General features: G+C 41.4%; 1 protein-coding gene across 1 annotated transcript in view; it reads right to left on the bottom strand.

Annotated features, from left to right (window-relative positions):
- spon1a (spondin 1a) overlaps positions 1-22,028 on the bottom strand; it is a 278,835-nt gene that overhangs the window by 197,212 nt on the left and 59,595 nt on the right. Inside the window, exons 4-5 of the mRNA XM_084409250.1 lie at positions 6,176-6,249; positions 5,262-5,384 (exon numbers count right to left, since the gene is read on the bottom strand). Coding sequence (XP_084265376.1) covers positions 5,262-5,384; positions 6,176-6,249 — 197 coding nt within the window. The remainder of the gene's footprint in view (positions 1-5,261; positions 5,385-6,175; positions 6,250-22,028) is intronic.

Raw genomic sequence — 22,028 nt, 5'->3', positions numbered from 1 at the left:
ACACACCTCATTCCTATGCAAATAATGCTTATAATAAAATGCACTTTATTTACAAAGAAAACATTGCAATATTACCACCCATGCATGCGTCCCAACATGTCAATTTCTTTATCAGCCAATAGTGGGAGTTTGAGCTGGGACAACCTGTTATTAAAAAAATGGCAGACTGGACATTTTCCTTCACAATCATTAGTGCAGCTTGCCAAGGCTTTATCAAAAAATCTAAAAAATATTGAACCGTTAGCGCTAAAGCATGTTTTTATTTGAGCAACAAAGTCAAGAATATGACTACTTGATGTGCCTTAATAATTCAATGAAAGTGGCTATGTTTAATTAAAGTTGATTTGTTTATCAAGTAATTCATGCAAATGCATCAAATTGAAATGATAACGACTGCATATATTCTAGATGTCCACAGCAGAATGCTTGTGTGTTTTCTTTTACACAAATGCTTTAGGATACATGTAATTGTACCGGCACATGGGAATGTTTTCCGCACGTGTGACAATCATAAATCCCATGTGTTATCTACTTTACAAGTGTGTGTGTCTGTTTTCCAGTATGTCTTTCACTGTTTCCTAAGCCCATAAATTAGGGCACCACACTTTCTTCATGAGGTTCATCTAGCTCCCAGAGTACATTCTAATCAGAGTATTGATCTGAGCTGCAGAAGCTCAAGTGGAGAGCGATTCTAATCCCCAGGCTTAATTTACTCCCAAAGAGACACTCTCAAGGTTATCCACACCAACCACAAAAGACAAGAAGAGAGGACAGGTGATAAGAGAAAATAATGAGGAAATGATTGCATATTACACATCTTAACTGATGTTTGTTGCAAAATGAGCAACAATCCTATAGACATATTATGAGCATAAAATAGATAGAACCAAAAGATTTAAACCACTAGTGCTGCTTGCTACTGCACAATTTGCTGCCATAATGCAAGGGTGATTGCGAGGGACCAGCCATTGTTGAGCAGTTTCTAGGTTGTTCTGGGTAGTTGTTTAATGATCAGCACGACTATGTGAGTCTTTATACATTAAACATTAAAATCCAGATTGTCAGTAGAATTTAACCAAAGCTTTAGAGTCTTAAGCCTGTTGCACGCCAGATGATAAGTGCGCCACACCTAGGACAACTAAAAGGTTTGTGCACACCAGATGTGCCAATTGCAAACCAAAAGTCCAAATAGGACTTTGGAAATAGGAAATGGATTTAATCAACAAACATGCAAAAGTTCACTTCACAGATGAGTTTGGTGTTTGAAGAATTTTTTATATATTTCTATATGAAGCAAACAATACAAACATATTGCTTAAAAATGCCTATAAGCAATCTTCTAAGGGTTAAGTCAGAATGTACATTAAAAATTTGGGACAAATATAAGGTAATTTACTAGAGAGCTATGTGAGTGGCCCTCTGTAGTACAGCATGATTTTGAACATACACTTTTAGAAAACAATGTGTTTGAATTTCAGGGCACTCTATTTTAGATTATGTCCAGTGTTTCCTTTTGACACACAAACATGTTAAACTTGTAAATAGACAAATTACTTGTATTTCTGTCATGGCAACTCTCTGAGTGTTTGGCAATGTTGATATGTTTGGTCTTGGTGGAATAGATCTGCTATACTGCTGCTGCTTTTATTGCTGCTGCTGCTATAGGTTATTGCTGCTGCTGCAGAGCAAGTACGGAACTTACTACTGCCAATACATACATGACACACTGCTGTGAGCAAGTAATACATACTGCTGCTGTACAATATAGTGTACAGGAATGCCCGAAGCAGATCTATACAAGGTGGAGCAGGGGAAGGTAGAGAATTTCTGCACTTTATTTATCAACAAACGTCTTAAACCTCATAATAAAAATATATGTCCTTCTGTTGAGATGTGTAACAAATTCTACAAATACTTAAGTGAGAAAGTTCATAATATCTACAGCTCATAATATCTATCTGGCTCTTCTTTGCCGTCTACTGCGTCTCGTTCTAAAAACTCATCTAATTTTGTCACTATCAGTCTAGATAATGTTTTGGAATTGGTCATGTCTATGAGCTCACGACCCCCTGCCTACTGAGGTTCTATAAAAGTGCCTACCATGCTTATGCCATTCTATCACAATCACAATTAAAACAATCTATTAGAACCGTTCCAGTCTGGATTTAGATCTGGACACAGCACGGAGACTGCTCTAGTCTGGGTCACAAATTACCTTCTTACTTCTGCCGACAGGCGTGCTTGCAGAATATTAGTCCTGCTAGACATTAGTGCTGCTTTTGACACTACATGTCATAATATCCTTCTGTATAAGTTGCGTGTTTGGTTGGGCATATCTGGTGTTGTGTTTGGATGGATTAAATCCTATCTCACTGATCGTTTTAAATTTGCTTGAATGGGAAAAATCAAACCCGAGCCAACATCAGTTCAACAGGGTGTCCCACAGGGGACAGCACTTGGACCCATTTTGTTTTGCATATATATGTTGCCTCTTGGTGACATTATTAGAAAGTATGGTCTGGGGTTCCATTGCTATGCTGATGATACACAGATCTATGTCAGCACATACTCTGATCCTAATCTTGCACTTACATCTTTTACTACCTGTCCAGAAGAAATAACGGTGTGGTGTGGATGCATAACAATTATCTTAAATTTAACAAATCTAAACCCGAACTTCTACTTGTTGGTATGCCGACAGATGAATGAATTATCGAACCGATAAATGCAATAATCTCAGTTTGTTTACTGATTCTGACCTTGGTGATATTTTTGATTCGCATGCAAATCCATATTAAAATGGTCTCAAAATCAGATTTTTTCAATCTCAGAAATATTGCCAGACTACGATCTTCTCTTTATCTTGCCTGATGCAGAAAGGCTTATACATGCCTTTATTACATCGAGGCTTCGTTCTTTATTAACCGCCTTGGTTTCCAGTACAGGTACATATTGATTTTTAAAATCCTGATTTTAACATATAAGGCTCTTCATGGGACAGCTCCGGCATACCTTTGTAATTTAGTTACTCCTTACACATCAACTCGCTCTCTCCTCTCTTCTGACTCCTTTACTAGCAGCCTACTTTTAAATTGAAGTCTATGGGTGGACAGGCTTTTTCTGTTTAAGCTCCATGGTTGTGTAATAAACTTCCCTTGGCTATTAGAAATTCCCCAACACTGGACTGTTTTCTTTTCTGTAAAACTTCTTGAGTGCACTATTGTACTTTTGTTATTTCTGTTTTATTAAAAATTTTGTAAGGGGTTCAAGCGCGTAGGGCAGTAACCCAATTGTAATTGTGAAAATTTCCAAGGATCGGCATTCTCACCTAAAACTGATCGGGCAGACCAAACCGTAAGTCGTAGAGACTTGAAACTTTGCGGGCTGTTAGTACTCACACAGTCACAATACTCTACAACGTCATCCCGCACTGATGGGCATGACAGGGATGCTACAGCAGTGACAAGTGTGAAATCTCTCATAACTCCTAAACCGTTAGGCATAGGCTCAAGTATTTTATATTGTTGGAATCCTTGGCTCAAGGAGGACAAAATGCATGTCTCCAAACTACTTTTGCGAACTAGTCCTAGGTATTTGGCCCGATTGGAACAAGATTATCTGGAGTCTGATTGTAAATAATTATAAAAAAAAGTTTACATTTCGATTCACGGCATCTAAGGGCTGTTAAAATGTTAAAAGTTGGAGGAGCCACTTTTGCTAAAATGACAATAACTCGTGAACGGAAAGATATATTCTAACCAATCTCGGCACACCCATGTAAGAGCTCATTCTGTGGTCGTGTGAAAAATCACGTGGTGACTGGCCACTTGGTGGCGCTATAACATTTAAAAAACATTAAAATGGCTATAACTACGCAACCCTGATTCTGACTGACTTGAAAATTGGCATGTGGTGTCTATGTCCAAGGTGCCAAGACTGACTTTGAGGACATTCTCGTATCTCGAAAAACAGCGGCCAATGAAGTTTGAGCAGCTATCAGACAAGATTAACGGAGGCCGATCGGAACAAAACTCGCTGGGCCTGTTTGACTTGCAGCCCTAGAGGCCTGTGAGAAATTCGAAAGAAATCGGCCAACTTTTCTTTGCGTTTTTCATGTGTGTAAAGGACTGTGTGCCACGGAATTTTTGGCACACACCCAAGACATTCATACCGCATGGTAGAACTCCTCAATCTGATTAACTTTGCCTCTAGGACCACAGTCGCCAATCGAATCGTTTGCTAAATATTGGAGATTATTTCAAAAACCAACTTTCGCGAACTAGTCCGAGGTTTTTGGCTCAACCTTGCGTCCACCCAAAAGCCTGTCATTCTTAAACAAAAACTCGAAACTTCACAAAAAATAGGTGAGAACATGCAACATTCATCATGCAATATGATTCTAAACAAGTATACACACTTTTATCGGGATCGCCCCATAAGTGGGGCTATAACTGTTAAAAAGCTTTAAAACCATATTGTCCTCTGTAAATTGCCTGTATTGGCTGTAAAGGGTCTTTTCCGTCAATGATTTTGGTGGTTACAGGCTAGGAAACATAATACCATTTTATGCTTGTGCTTAAAGGCCTTAAAATGCTTGAACCCCAATAATTGCTGCCAGCAGCTTTATTTCTTATTGTTTTGTGTACTTTATTCTCTGTGAAGCGCTTTGGGTTTGAGAAAAGCGCAATATAATTAAATGTATAATCATCACTGCTAAGGCAAATGCTAACTAAGTATTTGAAGGTTGAGCATGTGAGGACATTGACCACTGATACAGCATGAACCAATCAGCTGTGCCCTATAGATAACGATGTTATTGCAAGCAGGTTGAGTTAAGGACCTATTAGCTTGTGCCATCTAGATTTTCATGACAGAACTTTGTATTTCACACATAAAACATGGAATGATGTGAAATACCCATTTAAATAAAATGTATAACGTTATACTATACTTTTCCAGAGTCATGTCCAATACCACTGGGTGTTCTCCACAAGAACTGCTCTATGATATTCTGCTCCCTTGACATGGCTTGATTCCCTCCCTCCTTCAATGTAAGTACCGTGAGTACCGTCCACCAGGAAAAAAAAAAATCGATGCAATGTTGGTTGCATGATGTAAGGTATAATTTGTCCCTTAAGTATTGCATAACAATTGAAATGGCTTACTTGTTGTCTCTAAACTTTAAACTGGGATAGGAGAACGGTTTTTTTTAACATTGAAAAAATGACACACCTCACGTCATTGAGGACATAGTGTCTTACTTGGGTAGTCTTTTGGGTGCAATTTCTCTGACCAGTTCCCGTAGAAGGTGACTCTGTATTTGGCAGTTCCACAGGCACAGCAGTCCAGCAGGGGTTTGTCTGTGGTTTCTCCATACAGCGGTTCTAAAGGACAAGAGAGAGTGGCTGGATTGTTATTTATAACCAAATGTACAGCATGTACATTTTTATTATTTATTTATTATAAATAATGTATAATTTATGTATAATTTATTTTATCTATAAGATTATTATATCTACAAAATTATAATTATATCTAATTATTTATATATAAACTGCACAACAGGCTTAATCACACAAACTTTTGTTGTGTCACTAGATAGGCATCATACAATGTCAAGAATGTGAAGTAATGAAGTAATTGAAACATGCAAGATGTCCCTGTTGCTATGTTTGTTTTCGGACACTGGTCCCCAGTATGGGATGCTGGTTTGTCCTAAACAAATTGAACTGAAATGTACTTTGGAAGTTTTTTTTTTTTTTTTTTAACTTTACTTTTAGCTGCTTTATTTTTCATCCCAGTACCAGAGGCTTTTGACTTTATACTGACAACTATTGGTCTGGCTGCAAGAAGTTTATTAACTGCACACTGCACACACTCTCTATCCTGCAATGGATGCATGTTGGTTGAAGGCATTTGGTGGCTGTGAGAATTGAACTGTTTGTTTACAGTTGGAATAATGATGCTGGAATATAATTCCCTGTAACAATCAGGCCTGCGACATAACCAAAGCTCAGATAGAATGTTGGCCATGCTATATAACAGCTATATGAGGAGACAAACTGGGGGAGAAGAGAGAAAAAAGGAAAAGCACTATACACTGTGAAAAAACATATCATAGAATAACTGCCTGTAATATGCTAAACCATCTATCTGAGAGTAATGAATAACTCACCTTTCTCACACATCCGCTTCGTGAGCGAGCCCTCATCCTGGAATGAGATGATCTTCCTCTGAACAATACTAGCCCTAGAGATAGAGAGAACACGGTAATGAAGGGGAATCAAGAAAAGAAAAGAAAAGAAAAAGAAAAGAAAATCAGCACTTTGAAAAGGCAGCAATCATGAACCCCCATGGAGTGATTGTAATCCATAAAAAGAGGCACATGCAATTCGAATGGCAGTACATCATGGGAGCTGTGCCCTGGATATCACAAGCCAGCAGATGTGAAGCATATTTATGCATTTCTGCTGGAACTAATAATGCAAAAGAAAAAGTTACATTCTAATTACATTTACAATACAAGTTTCCCTTTTAGTACTATATACGCTGATGTACTGTACAACAGAAAAAAAAAAGAAAGAAAAAAAAACCCTCCCCTAGATGGATCTAAATGTGGACCAATAACTGGTCTCAAGTTGGATTTTGGATGGTGGTGTGCTGGTCATCCCACCAGACATTTAACCGGAAAAGCTTGCTGAATCATCTTCACCAGAATGACCATTTTGGTCAACCAGAGCATTGCTAGTAAACAGGATAACTATGCTGGCCAGAAGCTAAACCATCACTTGTCAGCGTTGGTTGCAGTAAGAGATGAAACAGGATCTAAGTGCAGCAGTCTTTATTTAGAAATAAACTCCAAACTTCACAAAACAGAATCTCAAGCTGGGTGCACACTGTGCGATTTTGGCCACGATTTGGCCGTCTGAGACAAAATGCAATTCCTAAAAGATTCCTCTGATCCTAGGCTAAAATCTGGGGGATTTGATCCTTAGTTTGACATGTTCACCGACAGCTGATTAAGAAACAGAAAAAAAAAAAGAAAAAAAAACTCTAAACGTGACCAAACACAAAATTTGACATCATTACACCAGCTTGGATTATGGCAATTTAATGTTGGTCAAATATGGTCTTTTTTTAGCAGAGTGAATAGCTGATTTAAAGATGCAAATGAACCTGTGAGCACAGTCTAAGAATACAGAGTATGTAAACAAGAGAGAAATAGTGAGACTCTGGTCAAGTAGTTGTAATTAAAATCAGATAAGTGATCATGAACATAACTTAAACTCTGGGTTCCAAAAGAGTTGGTGAAGCCTGTTTACATGGTGCCATCTCAGATACTTGTGGCAGCCATGGAGGTCTTTATACAGCCTGGAAAAATCTCAGAGTAAACAAAAAGCCCTTCCTCCTCACACACTGAAGCTCTCATCTGAGGAACAGGCCTGGCATTATTGTACTGAGAGCTGGGGCCAGTCCAGGTGGTCCTTATCCAAATGACAAGGAATATTTATGAACCGGTAGTTTTCACTCACTGGACTTGTCGTTATCCATTGAAAGATGAACAGCTCAACTATAATGAACAGCTCAACTATAATCATTATGAGATAAAAAAAATATGAACTCTCCTATACTCACTGACTATACATTAAACCTCATATTGTATTTGGGGTCTGTCCCATTTGATGTTTCCCTCATAAAAAAAAAAAAAACCTTCATCTCACTGGCATGAGATTTTGTGACTTTTGTTACATCATCTATGCACGCACACGCACACACACACACACACGCGCGCGCGGTTTCGCTATCTTTGTGGGGACTCTTCATAGACTGATTTTAATATTGTACAAACTGTATTTTCTATTCCCTAACCCTTAACCCTACCCATCACAGAAAACATTCTGCATATTTACATTTTCAAAAAACGTATGTTAGTATGTTTATTAAACAATTTCCCACAATGTAGGTGATCTCAGGTTTTACTATGGGGACATTTGTTCCACACAATGTAAAATAAACCTGTTTACACACAAACTGGGCTTGATTCGGTTGTTATTAAGTGTAGCGTCAGTTCTGGCAGGTCACGTTAGTCAAGCTCGCATCAGCTGACACTCAGTCTACCAAAAGGAATATGACGCCTATCACTGTATCCTATCACTGTATCTGCTCCCTTTTACTTAAACTCATTACTTCAGACTTATGTGACATCCAGAAACTTGCGCTCTGCAGGCAAACAACGTCTTGTGGTGCCATCTCAAAGAGGCACAAAATCTCTTTCTCTGACCTTTACCATGACTGTTCCCTGCTGGTGGAATGATCTGACTAACTCAACCAGAGCTGCTGAGTCCATAGCCACTTTCAAGAAACGGCTGAAGACACATATTTTTCGACAGCACTTGATCCAGTAACACTAACACTTTCTCTTCTATTCTATTCTATTATAAAAATAAAAATAAATAGCATGTACTGCGTTAGATTAAACTGAGAAGGGTCATAGCACTTGCATATTGTTGTCCTACTGTTAGTTTAACTGCTTCTATTGTTGTAAGTTGCTTTGGATAAAAGCGTCTGCTAAATGAATAAATGTAAATGTAAATGTATACATATAAGCTCCTTGAGTATAATCAGCAGCTATTGTGTTTCTCAGGAGCTAATTACCCTCATCCATCCCCAGCTCCTCCTCTCGCCAGTCAGTATGGCAGTATGTGACTGCAACAGACAGCATTTTTATATAATTTGGCAAACAAAATCAGAAATGTAGAACAAATGCTGATATGAATGGGTGACACACACACAAACATACACTTTCACATGCACACGCACAAACACAATTCCTGTTAATTTCTGCTTTTTGCTAATAGTTTTAAAAATGTACATTTATTTTAATAATTTCTTATTCTAGAGTAAATGAATGTTTTTACATTTGGTTTATTGAAATAAATAATTTGTGAATACAATCTAACTCCTATGTTTTTTTTAGTGGCATTTTAGTGATATTTTTTTGCAAATTTATGTGGCATTACAAAAAAATATAGCGCACACATAAAGCTTGCGAAAAAGCGCTGGCAAAAGTAGTGATTATGAATGTTTTGAAAAATAGCAAGGTGACATTTAAATTGTTTATTAATAAACTAGTGTTTTCTGAATCAGTGTCGGCTGCAAAGATGAAGTTGACGATGCTGACTCGTCATCTCCGCATAGTGATCTCGCCTTTAGAGAGAATGTGCCTTTCATACAGATTACATAATCAGAGAGTATTTGTTTTCAATTTGAATTGGTTAATTTAAAAGTAGACATTATAAGCATTCTATAGATATATTTATATCTATATCTGTGAGGCAAGTAGCCTATACACTGAGTTTCTGTTCATTTATGTAACACACTGAAGTTCAGGAAGACACTTTACAGTTTGGAATGATATATTACTCTTATCTTTATGACCAAAAATGACGGAGTATTTTAAGTTAAAAAAATGCAAGTGATTGTGCCGGCGCTTCATGTCATGCAAGTAAGCATGCTATACCAAACTCTGCATGAACACTTAGCTATGCGCCTAATAATAGAGCACATTTATCTAGATTAATGTTAGAGCAAACGACCATGTAAAGTTGCTATTACTTACATATCATAAATGAAAAGCCATATCTGAGGTTGATGGACGATAGGTGAACATTTGGATTTCCTGCCTGACATACTTTCATAAGGCTAATGTACTGTATTTTATAATGCAATGTCAATCAATATAGCCTTTAACACTGTATATAATACTATAAAATAATAAAATGTCTGCCTCATTCTGTGATAAGAAGCCACATCAGTTCACAGAAGAAAGTTATTTCAAACTGGTTATTAAGTGTAAGTGTTCCTTTTGTATGCAATTGTGTGATTCTTAAAATAAAAAAATAAATAAAATTTTGACTGGTAGCGTTGGTTTTCTTTTCATCTTTTTTTTTTGTTCAAGATTTCTATAGATATTGCGATATATTGTGTTTCTGAATGCTTCTGGCCAATTGTGTATCAAAATTGTATTCGATTTTTGCTGATATTGTGACAGCCCTAATTCAGACCCCTTCATTTTGTCACATTTTGTTGCATCCTCATGTTTGAATGCTTTAAATCATTATTCTTTTTTTCTACACTATAATGACAAAGCATTATAGTAAATAAATAAAAACCTTTAAAAAACAGATGTGTTATAACTTTGCAAATGTATTACAAAGTAAAAATGAAAATTTCACAGTGCAGCTCAGTGGGTAGCACAGTTGCCTTAAAGCAATAAAGTTGCTGGTTTGAGTCCTGGCTAAGCCAGGAGGCTTTTTCTGTGTGGACTTTGTATGTTCTCCCTGGGTTGGTATGGGTTTGCTTTGGTTTCTCCCACAGTCAAGAATTGGTCTGCATCTGATGTGTTCTTAAGAGCACAATGGCCTCCTTCATTCTTAAATGTAAGAAGTTTGGAACTACCACAACTCTTCCTAGACATTGTGGCCAGACCAAACCGATGGTCACTCTGGCTGAACTCAAGAGATGATGTGTGGAGATGGGCTTTATGGCAGAGTAGCCAGATGAAAATAAAAGCACGCTCGGAAGTTGCAGAAAAAAACACCTAAAGGACTGTAAGAAACAATATTATCTGGTCTGATGAACCTTAATTCCTAGCATCATGTCTAGAGGAAACCAGGCACCGTTCATCACCTGTGCAATACCATCCCAACAGTGAAGCTGCTGCTGGTAACATCAAGGGTCTGAATGGTTATGTTGATGTGAAATCTCAGTTCTTTCTTTTGAATACATTTGCAAAGTTATCACAAATCTTTTTTTTTTTTTTTTTTTGCTTTGTCGTTTTGTTGAATGGAGTGTGTAAAAAAAAGAAAAAAAAGTTTTTGATTTCGTGGCAAATTTAAAGAGATGAGTAAAAACAGAGAAGTTGTTTCTTGAATTTTCTTCGATTATTTCAGTTATCTAATTGAATTGCGTTGTGCTACAGGTAGCCATGACCAGAGTAACTCTTCCCTCAACCACATTGGGCCCTATTTTAACGATCTGAAACGCAAGTGTCAAGCGCAAAGCGCAAGTAACTTTGTGGGCGGGTCTTGGGCGCTGTTGCTATTTTCCCGGCGGGATAAATGACTCTTGCGCCCGGCGCAAATCTAAAAGGGGTTGGTCTGAAGTAGCTTCATTATTCATAGGTGTGGTTTGGGCGTAACGTGAAATAAACCAATCAGAGCGACATCTCACATTCCCTTTAAGAGCAGGCGCGCTTGTTCTAAAGCGGATTCCTATTATAACGGCGGATTTGCCAGGCGCACGCGAGGAGCGGTTCACAGCCGAGGAGACCGACGTTCTCGTCAGGGACGTTGGGGATGGAGAAACACACCCAAATTTACTTCGGTTAAACAGGCGTATGATAATTTGGGTAAATGTGTAAGCTAGATGTATGCTTTTATAATAAAATGTCTATCTATCTATCTATCTATCATACGTACGTACGTACGTACGTAATAATGTATGATTTGCAAAAATGATAACTGCTGCGTCTGTGTGTAGATGAGAGAATCAAAGTGTATGCGCGTTGTGCACACGCTACATTGATTAAGGCCAAGCATGCCCCCTTAAAATAGCATATGAATAACATGCGCAACGCGCCACTGACTTTAAACAGTTTTTTTTCGGTCAGTGGCGCAATTGTTTTCTAAACCTGTAAAATAGCATGAGGGAACGTTTGCGCCGGAACATGCCTCCTCTTTGCGCTGAACCGCCCCGGGGAGCGCAAGTGTATTTCTTAGTTCACCGACGTGCGTCTGTGGAGGGAAAAGTCCGCTTTGCGTGGGTGCAAAATAGGAATGATACATGCGTCGGTGTACAAAGTCAATTGCGCTGGGTGCAAGATAGGGCCCCCATTATATTTGATGATGTGTGGAGCAAACTGTACCGATTCAATCTCTTTATCTGTTTATTTTGATTGCTTTGCTTTTGAGTCAGACAGCAGAGAGTTGAGGAACATATCCCAATTCTAACTTTACCCCTTCCACAGAGCATGTCTTTTGATGTTCAAATGAAACATACACCACTGACTCAATCACTATTCACCATCAGAAACATTCATTTAGAGGGATGGTGGGTGACAAACATGGGTCGGAATGAGAAAGATACGGAAGGACTCTAAAACACTCAAACCCACCCACACCGCCTTTTATGTTAAGGTGCTGATGGTACCACTCTAATTGTCCATGCTCTAATTCAATCTCACCCCAATTTCACATATCTGAAGAAGAGCGGCTTTGGCAGAAAGCCTCCTCACTTTCAGGGCAGGCCAGGCAATCAGCCGTGGTAATGGTTATTTAACATCCAATTTAAATTCTATCAATGAGATGTTATTAAGGGCAGACTCACTTTCCTTCTTTTGCACTGCTGATGCTAATCACCTCTTTCCCAATGTGTGTGTCTGTGAGAAAGATCTTCTCAGGCCAGTGCTCAAGGCTATGCAATGCAAATTCAATGGCCCGCATAATCCCAGAAAACCACCAGCAGTGAGATTTGTGCCACTGACAGACGCAAATCTGCAGGTTACATTTGTTTTTGTACACTGTGATCCTGGAAACTAATAAAAAAAAATTGGCATAAAATTATAATGTAATTATTTAACCTTGTGGCTGTTAAACTGGATTATTCGTCTTGGCTTTTAGCAAAATTGCTTTTTGCGCAAGGTCTGTAATGAGCCTCCACTTGAAAACAAAAACACCTATATTTCATTCGGTGCTTCACCTTGCTTTTACTTCGCACATGTATAAGGGAAAAATCAGTGTTTGAGAGCAGCTTGAACATAAATTGCTTTTATTTAATGTTGTTTGTGCAACAGTCTGACCTAAATAAGGGCATTAGCTGATTTCACAGATGTCATATTTTTATTTTAAGTAGCACCCATAAGAAAGAGAAATCACAAGTCAAATGTTTGCAGCAACAAAATCAAAGACCATTTCTTTAAAATCCTTTCACAGGAGACACAGTGATACATGTTACATCCAGGTTTACTCAGCTCTCCCAAAGGTCCTTAAATCAGGTGTACATAAGGCCAATGTCAAACCGTGCTCAGCATTGTGTGTGTGTGTGTACACTGCTCACTTTACTGACAAGTGAGACTGATGTACTTTAAGCAGAAAGATAAATGTATACCTCATTTCTGCTCGCTTACATCAGAAATTAACTCCTGTGTTCTTCGGAACCTTTGCAGTTCATTTGCGGCAGATAGACGGAAATGCAATTCTATGTTGACGCTAAGAAAACAAAACCAAAGGGGGGTGCAATCGAACTTTGATATAGACCAAGCAAAAGGGTGTGAAAGCACCATTAAAGTGAATATGAAACAACATTTACATCCCATTTTACCTCCATAATGTGGCATTTTCCGAGAGAAAAATTAAATTATTCAAAATGCAGTGCCACTTGATTTTATGATTTAGGAATTAATTGAAAAGTGGCTATACCATACCTACCGTAATGGAATACTCTGTTCCAGAAACACTTCAAGCACATGTTAGTTAAAACTTAAGCACTATTGAGGAGTAAAATTTAATCCGCAAGTGCTTACATTATGATAAAAGTTTTCCTAATTACAATAATTAATATTTGTAAACATTAAGACCGGGATTCATGTTGATTGATTTCATGGTTTCTTAAACCTTCTTCTACAATAGATTAACTGTTTAGGAAAATGTTTTCTATCTGTCATAGAAATTAGTGATCATTATACAAAAATTGTGCTGGAAGCCATGAAAGGTGACCCATTCGAGTCTTTACAGACTATTGATCTTAAACACCTGTCTTTCAAGACAGTGTTTCTCCTGGCTCTCGCTTCAGTGAAGCGCATAGGGGACTTACACGCGCTCTCAGTAAGCGCGACGTGCATGGAGTTTGGGCCTAATGACTCAAGAGTTATCCTCAAACCTAAGCACGGTTACGTTCCAAAATCCCTCAACCACTCAACAATCATCATTTCCCTGTCAGCCCTACCGGTCTCTGACAAGGAAGGAGACGCGAGCTTCCTTTGTCCAGTCAGGGCATTAGGAGCTTATGTGTCTCGCTCATCTGTCTTCAGACAGACGGAGCAACTCTTTGTTTCATTCAGCGGACGTTCCAAGGGACTAGCCGCGTCGAAACAGAGCCTATCCAGATGGATAGTTGACGCCATTGCGCTGGCGTACACTTCCAAGGGCATGCAGTGCCCGTTGGGTGTCAGAGCGCACTCCACGAGAAGCATGGCTTCATCGTGGGCCTGGTCAAGTGGGATTGCCTTGCAAGATATATGTATGGCGGCAGGCTGGGCCTCCCCGTCTACATTTATAAGGTTTTATAACCTAGAGGTTCCCGCCTTACAGGCCAGGCTGTTGTCGGTCTAAATATACCAGTACTGTCTGTTCTGATGCTATCGGTTCAGAATACTGTGTCTGCTGAGCACTGCTCGATGAGAACTGCTCGCTGATCGACCTCAAAATGCTTATGGGCAATGAATAAGACCCACAATTTTCCATCAGTTCAGGCCGTACTCCTAATTTGCGTCTGATGGACCCTGCTATATGTGGAAGAGCGCGGCTCCGCCCCTCCCTCTTCCCGGACTCCCTGTGAGTTCCCCTGGTGATTGTGCACTATATGAACCCCGGGCTTTCGCCCTTGGGTCTTTGGTGTCAGATCCCAGCACGCACGGCGTTTTACATTGGGTCCCCTAGCGTAAGATACTTACGCAGTACGAGAGACCTCTCGTAAGAGAACGTACTCGGTTACTAACGTAACATCGGTTCTCTCTAGAAGAGGGAACGAGTACTGCGTATCTTGCCGTGCATGCACACGCTCTGGTTAGCTTCGGCGATGAAAAACCAGATATCAGCTGCCTGCGAGCTGGATTTATAGGCCTAAGCCACGCCCGTTTCGGTGGGACGTGACGCAGCGGGCGCGAAGCACCCTCATTGGGTCTGATGTCACGCTAGGCCTCGCTCGATAGGCTGCTGCAGTTGCCGTAGAACAGCCAATAGGCACACGAGCCGTCTTGCCTATGTCTATATGCTGCCGCAACGCGTTTTACAATAATACAAAATTAAGGATAATTTTTTGGCTTCAATATCTCGCGGAAAAGGGATTTTCCCCTAGTGTAAGATACTTACGCAGTACTCGTTCCCTCTTCTAGAGAGAACCGAGGTTACGTTAGTAACCGAGTACGATTTTCTCCTCAGCGTAAAGGTTAAGAGGCCCATCTATCACTGTTTTCCATGTTTGTAGTTAGTTTCTGGAGTTAACATATAGGCTATAATCTATGTGTTTACATAGCTTTTTAAAAAATGGCGGGTGCTGGTGTTTCGCGTGCGGCCAATCCGCGAACACTAACGTCACTGATAGTTCCTATTGTGCTGGTTTAGACCCTATTCCCCAGTAGGAGCTAAATTAGTTCCTCCAAAAGAGTTACTAGAACTAAAATCGTTCCTAGTTCCTGCGGTGCGAATGCGCCGACATCCGGGTACTTTCGCCAATAGTTCTAGGAACTATGAAAAGGTTCCTCCGGTGCGAAAGCCCCTAATGTGTGTCGGCAATAGGGTTGGGTACCGAAACCCGTGTCAATATGGAGCAGGTACCTAAGTAACTGTTATGTAACCGGAACGAATCAAAACACAGATTTTGGTGCCACTTAAATGCCTCAGCTGTCTGTTGAAATATTTGCCCTCTGGTTCTCCGAAATGGACGTAAGAAGCATCATCACCGCATGTGATCGCTAGTTAACCCTTTGTTGCGTACAATCGATCACACCGGTGGGATTAGAAAGTTCAGATCGCGTGGTCATCAACTTCTAAATTCAAATCAGCGTTCCCACATTGGCTGGCACAGAAACAGACTTTTCAGTGTTTTCAACCACATAAGGTTTATTTTAGGTTTCAGATATTTAAATAGACATAAGTACTAGCAAACTACATACATTTATAGTTTGTAAAATACACACTGATGTCTATTATGGAAGCAGCAATAACAATCCTTTATAAATAAATAAATAAATTGATGACGTGTTTAGATGTGCATTGTGTAGGTAACTATAAAATGTACTCTATTCTTCTCACACTTCACTGGCCACTTACTTTCATGTATTTCGGGAGAAGCGGATGAATTGACGTGTTGTAAATCTGACAGATACAATTCTCTGAACTGCGGTGCGTAACGTTACTAACATGGTGCCCATTGTGCATTATAAATCAACTAACATGACAAAACAAATTCACTTACATGTATTTTAGAATAAAAAATATCAGCCAAGGACTGACTGACATTTAACGCAACCAATCACAGTTCGTTATGTTCCGCATCATGTTTAGTGTGAAAATGTAAAGTCGATGTCCTTACAATAACAGACCGGCGTACATCTAATAAATGATTCATTCAAGAACGTTGTGCAAGTTTACTGCAACAATAGAGTCACGAACTTCACATACTTTTGAAAATCCAGCATTCAGTTGATCCTGATGAGCGCTCATTGTAAACATGACGACGTTCTCCTTCCACAAGGGGTTTCGCATCACTGCATTTAAGGTGATGCATTCTAAAATAACGCTCTTTTTTTTTTCAATAAAAAAGCTGTTCTTTAATCATTCACGCTAATGATTCATGGGCTGTCGCCGGTCAACATGATTGCCGTGATTTGATAGTGATTTCAGACACCTGTCACGCCTGAGGTGTTCCCCAAAGCGTCCACGACGCAGTGCGAGTTCCCTTTCGAAAGGGAACAACTATTATGATCATTGTAAAGGTGTTTAAATGAATCCGGATAAGAATCAGAATATAAGATACAGTATTTTACAATATAGTTAGAAGACATATTTGAATAAAATATTCTGAATAAAAAAAGAAAAAAGAAATAAAACTGAACATTAAACTCACACCAGGGACTCAGCTAGAATATGTTTAACTTGCATGTGAAAGGATCAATTCATAAACAAGAAAAATGTTGACTCTTTAACCAGCAGCTTTGCAAGTTCATTTGTCTTTTCTTTGGATCAAGTTTTTAATCATGAGATCTCAGCTGCAGGGGAGGTCTGGAGGGCATGAACAAACAATTTGACACACCACAGAAAGTTTCTTGCTCTCTTTAAATTTTGCAATGTCAAGCTAGTTTTTCACCCTTTTGATTTTACTTGGAGTAAATAGGAGAAAGAGAAAGTTTTTATTTCATGGAGCATTTCTGCTCCCAGCATCCCCTGTAGAATTCACTCACAGCAAAGTGTCGAGTTCAGCAACCTCACCATGGATCTCTACTCATTACCCACACTCCACCTCTTCTGCCATACTCCCCACCTCTCCGTATCCTATCTGCCTCAAGCACACCCTCTCCATCGCTCATGCTGGTTTGATTCTTCCATGTCTTACATTTTTTGATATTGCACTTTTTTCTTGTCCTCTACACTCTGCCTGTCTTTTCTCGTGCTGTATTTTTTATTTGCCAACCAATGAAACACGTTTTTTCCCCATAGTTTATATCCAAAGTAGGAACTCTGAGCTGGGCCTCAGTCCCAAGACCCTCTATTACAGACAGTGAACCATATAAAGTTCTGAGACTCACAACTTAATTTTATAATAGTATTCCATATGAAAAACATGTGAATCATGGAACAGTAATAATAGCTTCGTGTTCTGTCAAGTTCCTGCCTACATACCTGTACCCTGTCATTAACGTCCATCGATGATCCATACTTTCTAATTTTGTATGGATTGACTAAGAGTATCCACACAGTCTGATTACAAAACCCATTCGATTGACTCAATCAAAATCAAAATAAAATTGTGTTTCTTCAATGGATTTAACCAACATAGTGGAAAAATGCCTAAAACGGTTTCCAAGGATAAAGGACAAGGTATTAGAAAGACATTAACATTAACAAATCACATATTGTTTATGATGTATATGTTACAATCAAAGGTAAAAAAGTGGGCCAGAACTAACTGCAATGGAGTCCTTTAAATTTCATTTTCTTTTTAAATCAGTAGCAATGAAATGTAAATTGTAATAGCTTTCCTGACTCACAAATACTTTGTTAACTTTGCTCAGTAATATAAAATACATACTTCTTACAAAGTTTTGTTGAGTTATAGTGAATTACAGGGTGCAAATAACAAGTTACTCAATTGTTGGAGTGACGCTTACTTGAAACAAGCAAGTAGCAACAAAGGATGTAATGATGTTACTAAACCAGTGAGAGGCAGCAGTGCATTAAAGCGTGCCTAATGTGCAAAAAAAAAAAAAAAGAAGAAGCGGCAGTTGTGAGAGCATGCGCTATATGCTGCATTCCAGTCCAAAATTGTCATGCCCTTCACTCGCTAACTTCCCTCCGTCTTGTTTACTCGGATGTACATCATTGCTTACGTGCACGAGTGCCCACTACTGGCGGAAACTGCAATGGGCTGAATTGGAACATCCTAAGCCCTTGATCACTTGGAATCAGCTATGGAGTTTATTTATTATTTACTTTTTTTTTTTTTCTTTAAGAGTTTGTTTAACGCAGCATCCAAATGTATATAGGCGTGTTTGGGTTGTTTTAAATAAAAAAAATATATAATTAATATATCATAGAGTTGTTTGTTGTGCTGGTGATTAGACGAGATCTGTGGTGACGTTGTCACAGTGTCTGGTTGTGTTTCCCCGGGTATCCACTAGATGTCCTCCTTTTCCCCACGGTGTCATTCACAGGAACTACATGTCCCACTATCCCTGTCTGCGTGATTACACCCAGGTGTTGGTATTTGTAATCACCCAGCTGTCTCTCGTTGTTCCCTCGTTGTTCTTGTATTTAATGCCCTGTTTGTCTCATGTTCTGTGTGGATTGTTGTTTTATATCACCTCGCTTGTGTTCCCGTGTTTCTTGCCTGCAGCCTGTTTATTGTTTTGTATTGCCTGTCTGGACTTTGAACCCTGCCTGTTTTGACTATGATTTTGGATTGCCCTATATAATAAACTCATCACTGCACTTTGGATCCGCTTTGCCCTCTTCCTTGTGCGATCCGTGACAGAACGATCCACCACCACTAGGATCCAAGCAGGATGAGTGGCCGCCGCAATTTCCCCGCTGCCAGAGGAGAGGAGAGGAGATGGCCAGCACCATCAGACAGTAAGCCAGAGCCCAGAATGAACATTTTTGACTGCTTTGCGCTGTGGGCTCGGAGGACGGACGAAAGATTTTTCATCGAAACCCCTGATTCCCAGTCCACAGCAAGCTTCGGGTCGGACCACGCCCCCCGCCATGACAAATCCTTCGAGGGGACCAAACTGGCTAAATTCCGCGGGACTCGTGGAGGTCGCAGAGGAGGCGGAGGGGGTCGGGAGGAAGTTCAGTCCCATCACCCGTTCTGGCCGCCCGTTGATCCAGAGGTCCCTCCGCCGTGGGCTCCACCCAGTCCAGAGCCGTCCACTCGCCATCAGAGACGGCGGAGGAGGAGGAAACCTCTCGGCCTCGACCACGGGTCCAAGACCGTGCCCGTACAGCCTGCTGTCACCCCGGAGACTGTGCCTGTACAGCCAGCTGTCATCCCGAGGCCCATGCCCGTACAGCCAGTCATCATTCCGAAGCACGTGCAGCCAGCTGTCATTCTGAAGCCCGTGCAAGTGCAGCCAGCTGTCAGTCCGGAGCCAGTGTCTGTTCCTGAGCCGGAGCCAGTGTCTGTTCCTGAGCCGGAGCCAGTGTCTGTTCCTGAGCCGGAGCCAGTGTCTGTTCCTGAGCCGGAGCCAGTGTCTGTTCCTGAGCCGGAGCCAGTGTCTGTTCCTGAGCCGGAGCCAGTGTCTGTTCCTGAGCCGGAGCCAGTGTCTGTTCCTGAGTCTGTGCCTGTGCTTGTTTCTGAGCCGGAGCCGTCTGTTCCTGAGCCCTCAGTGACCGCGACACTGGCCATTATGACCACAGCCATGTGGTGTGTGTGGGCTACGCACACACTTGGACCGGTGGTGTCTGTTCCTGGGCCGGTGGTGTCTGTTCCTGGGCCGGTGGTGTCTGTTCCTGAACCGGTGGTACCAGTTCCCGAGCCGGTGGTGCCAGTTCCAGTGCCTGAGCCGGCGGTCATCCCAAAGCCCGTGCACGTGCAGCCGGCTGTTATCCCGAAGCCCGTGCAGCCGGCTGTCCCAAAAGGCATCCCGGAACGGCTCGTCATCACTCCCGTCATGGTGAGGAGGGCCGTCTTTCTATTTTATGGAATAAGGGTGGTGCACGCATGGAGGAAGCATACCAGCCTAGAGAGCGCATCGCCGCTGCCCAGCCCAGAGAGCGATCAAGCATCAGAGCCCAGCACTGAGCCAGGGCCGATCGCCTGCCCAGCTGATCCGGAGACGGAGCCGATCGCCTGCCCAGCGGACCCGGAGCCGATCGCCTGCCCAGCGGACCCGGAGCCAGAGACCTGCCCAGTGGACCCTGAGCAGGTGACCTGCCCCGCTGATCCTGAGCAAGTGACCTGCCCCGCTGATCCTGAGCAGGAGCCAGTAGGCTGCCCAGCTGATCCAGAGTCAGAGAGGTTTCCAGAGCCTCCACCCTGGCCGCCCGATGGACGGTCTGATTCGCCCCGGTCGCCCGATGGACTGTTCGCTTCGCCTCGGCCGCCCGAGGGACTGTTCGCTTCGCCCCGGTCGCCGGATGGACTGTTTGCTTCGCCCCGGCTGCCCGATGAACTGCTTGCTCTGCCCCGGTCGCCGGACGGACTGTTTGTTTCACCCTGTTGCCCTGATGTACTGTCTGTGTTGCCCTGGTCCCGTAGTTATCTGCTACCCCCTGTGTCTGTTTCCCTTCACGGACCTGGCCCTCCATCCCTCCCCCTGATCCTCCACCGTGCCACCTCCCTCCTGATCTCTTGTTTTGTTCCATGTCTTGTCTTGTAGTGTCTGGGAGCCACTCCGTAGGAGGGGGGTTATGTCACAGTGTCTGGTTGTGTTTCCCTGGGTATCCACTAGATGTCCTCCTTTTCCCCACGGTGTCATTCACAGGAACTACATGTCCCACTATCCCTGTCTGCGTGATTACACCCAGGTGTTGGTATTTGTAATCACCCAGCTGTCTCTCGTTGTTCCCTCGTTGTTCTTGTATTTAATGCCCTGTTTGTCTCATGTTCTGTGTGGATCGTTGTTTTATGTCACCTCGCTTGTGTTCCCGTGTTTCTTGCCTGCAGCCTGTTTATTGTTTTGTATTGCCTGTCTGGACTTTGAACCCTGCCTGTTTTGACTATGATTTTGGATTGCCCTATATAATAAACTCATCACTGCACTTTGGATCCGCTTTGCCCTCTTCCTTGTGCGATCCGTGACAGACGTCACAGTCAGTACGACTGTTCCTGCCTACATACCTGCCTACTCACATCTGGGAGTCTACTTCAGGTACCTATATGTCCCACAATGCAGTACGCATTGTGGGACATATAGGTACCTGAAGTAGACTCGCTCGTCAAAATCGAGGGAACGAGGGTCTGTCTATATAAACTTCCCTCGTCCACTTCACAAAGTGGAACGCACTTCAAAATGGCGGCAGGGATTCCCCCAAGGGGAAGTGCTTAGGGAAGTTTGCAAGTGCGTGTCTAAAAGTGGACTGGAACACAGCCCTAGAATCTGTGCATATTTCGGCGCCAATGGACCACTTGCATTGAGCTTCGTGACACACTTCCGTTTGAAAATAGTACGTGTCTCACTTATTTCCGGTTATGTTTACTTTCAATGTACTGTGGTCAATGAGTTGAACAAACGAGTGTCCGCAATAAGATTAAATAGTGTGTCAATTTTTATTGACAGGATAAGGTATATTCTGATGTTTACTGTGTGCAGAATTTTACAAACTTATTGGAACATGAAGTTTTAATCCAACCCAAGCTGATCTGAGAAAGCAGCGGGTGTTAAAAATATGGCATTATTTTCACCACAGGGTGTCAGTCCATGACACTGAAGTGTATGAGAACAGATGAATAACATCAGTACAAACCATGAACATTTATTTACTTACTTGCGCCTACCGCCCAACTTTGGGCATAGGCCACGAACAAGGGCT

Source organism: Rutilus rutilus (assembly GCF_951802725.1).
Source record: "Rutilus rutilus genome assembly, chromosome: 5".
Taxonomy (NCBI): domain Eukaryota; kingdom Metazoa; phylum Chordata; class Actinopteri; order Cypriniformes; family Leuciscidae; genus Rutilus; species Rutilus rutilus.
This window is presented reverse-complemented; position numbering and strand designations above follow the sequence as displayed.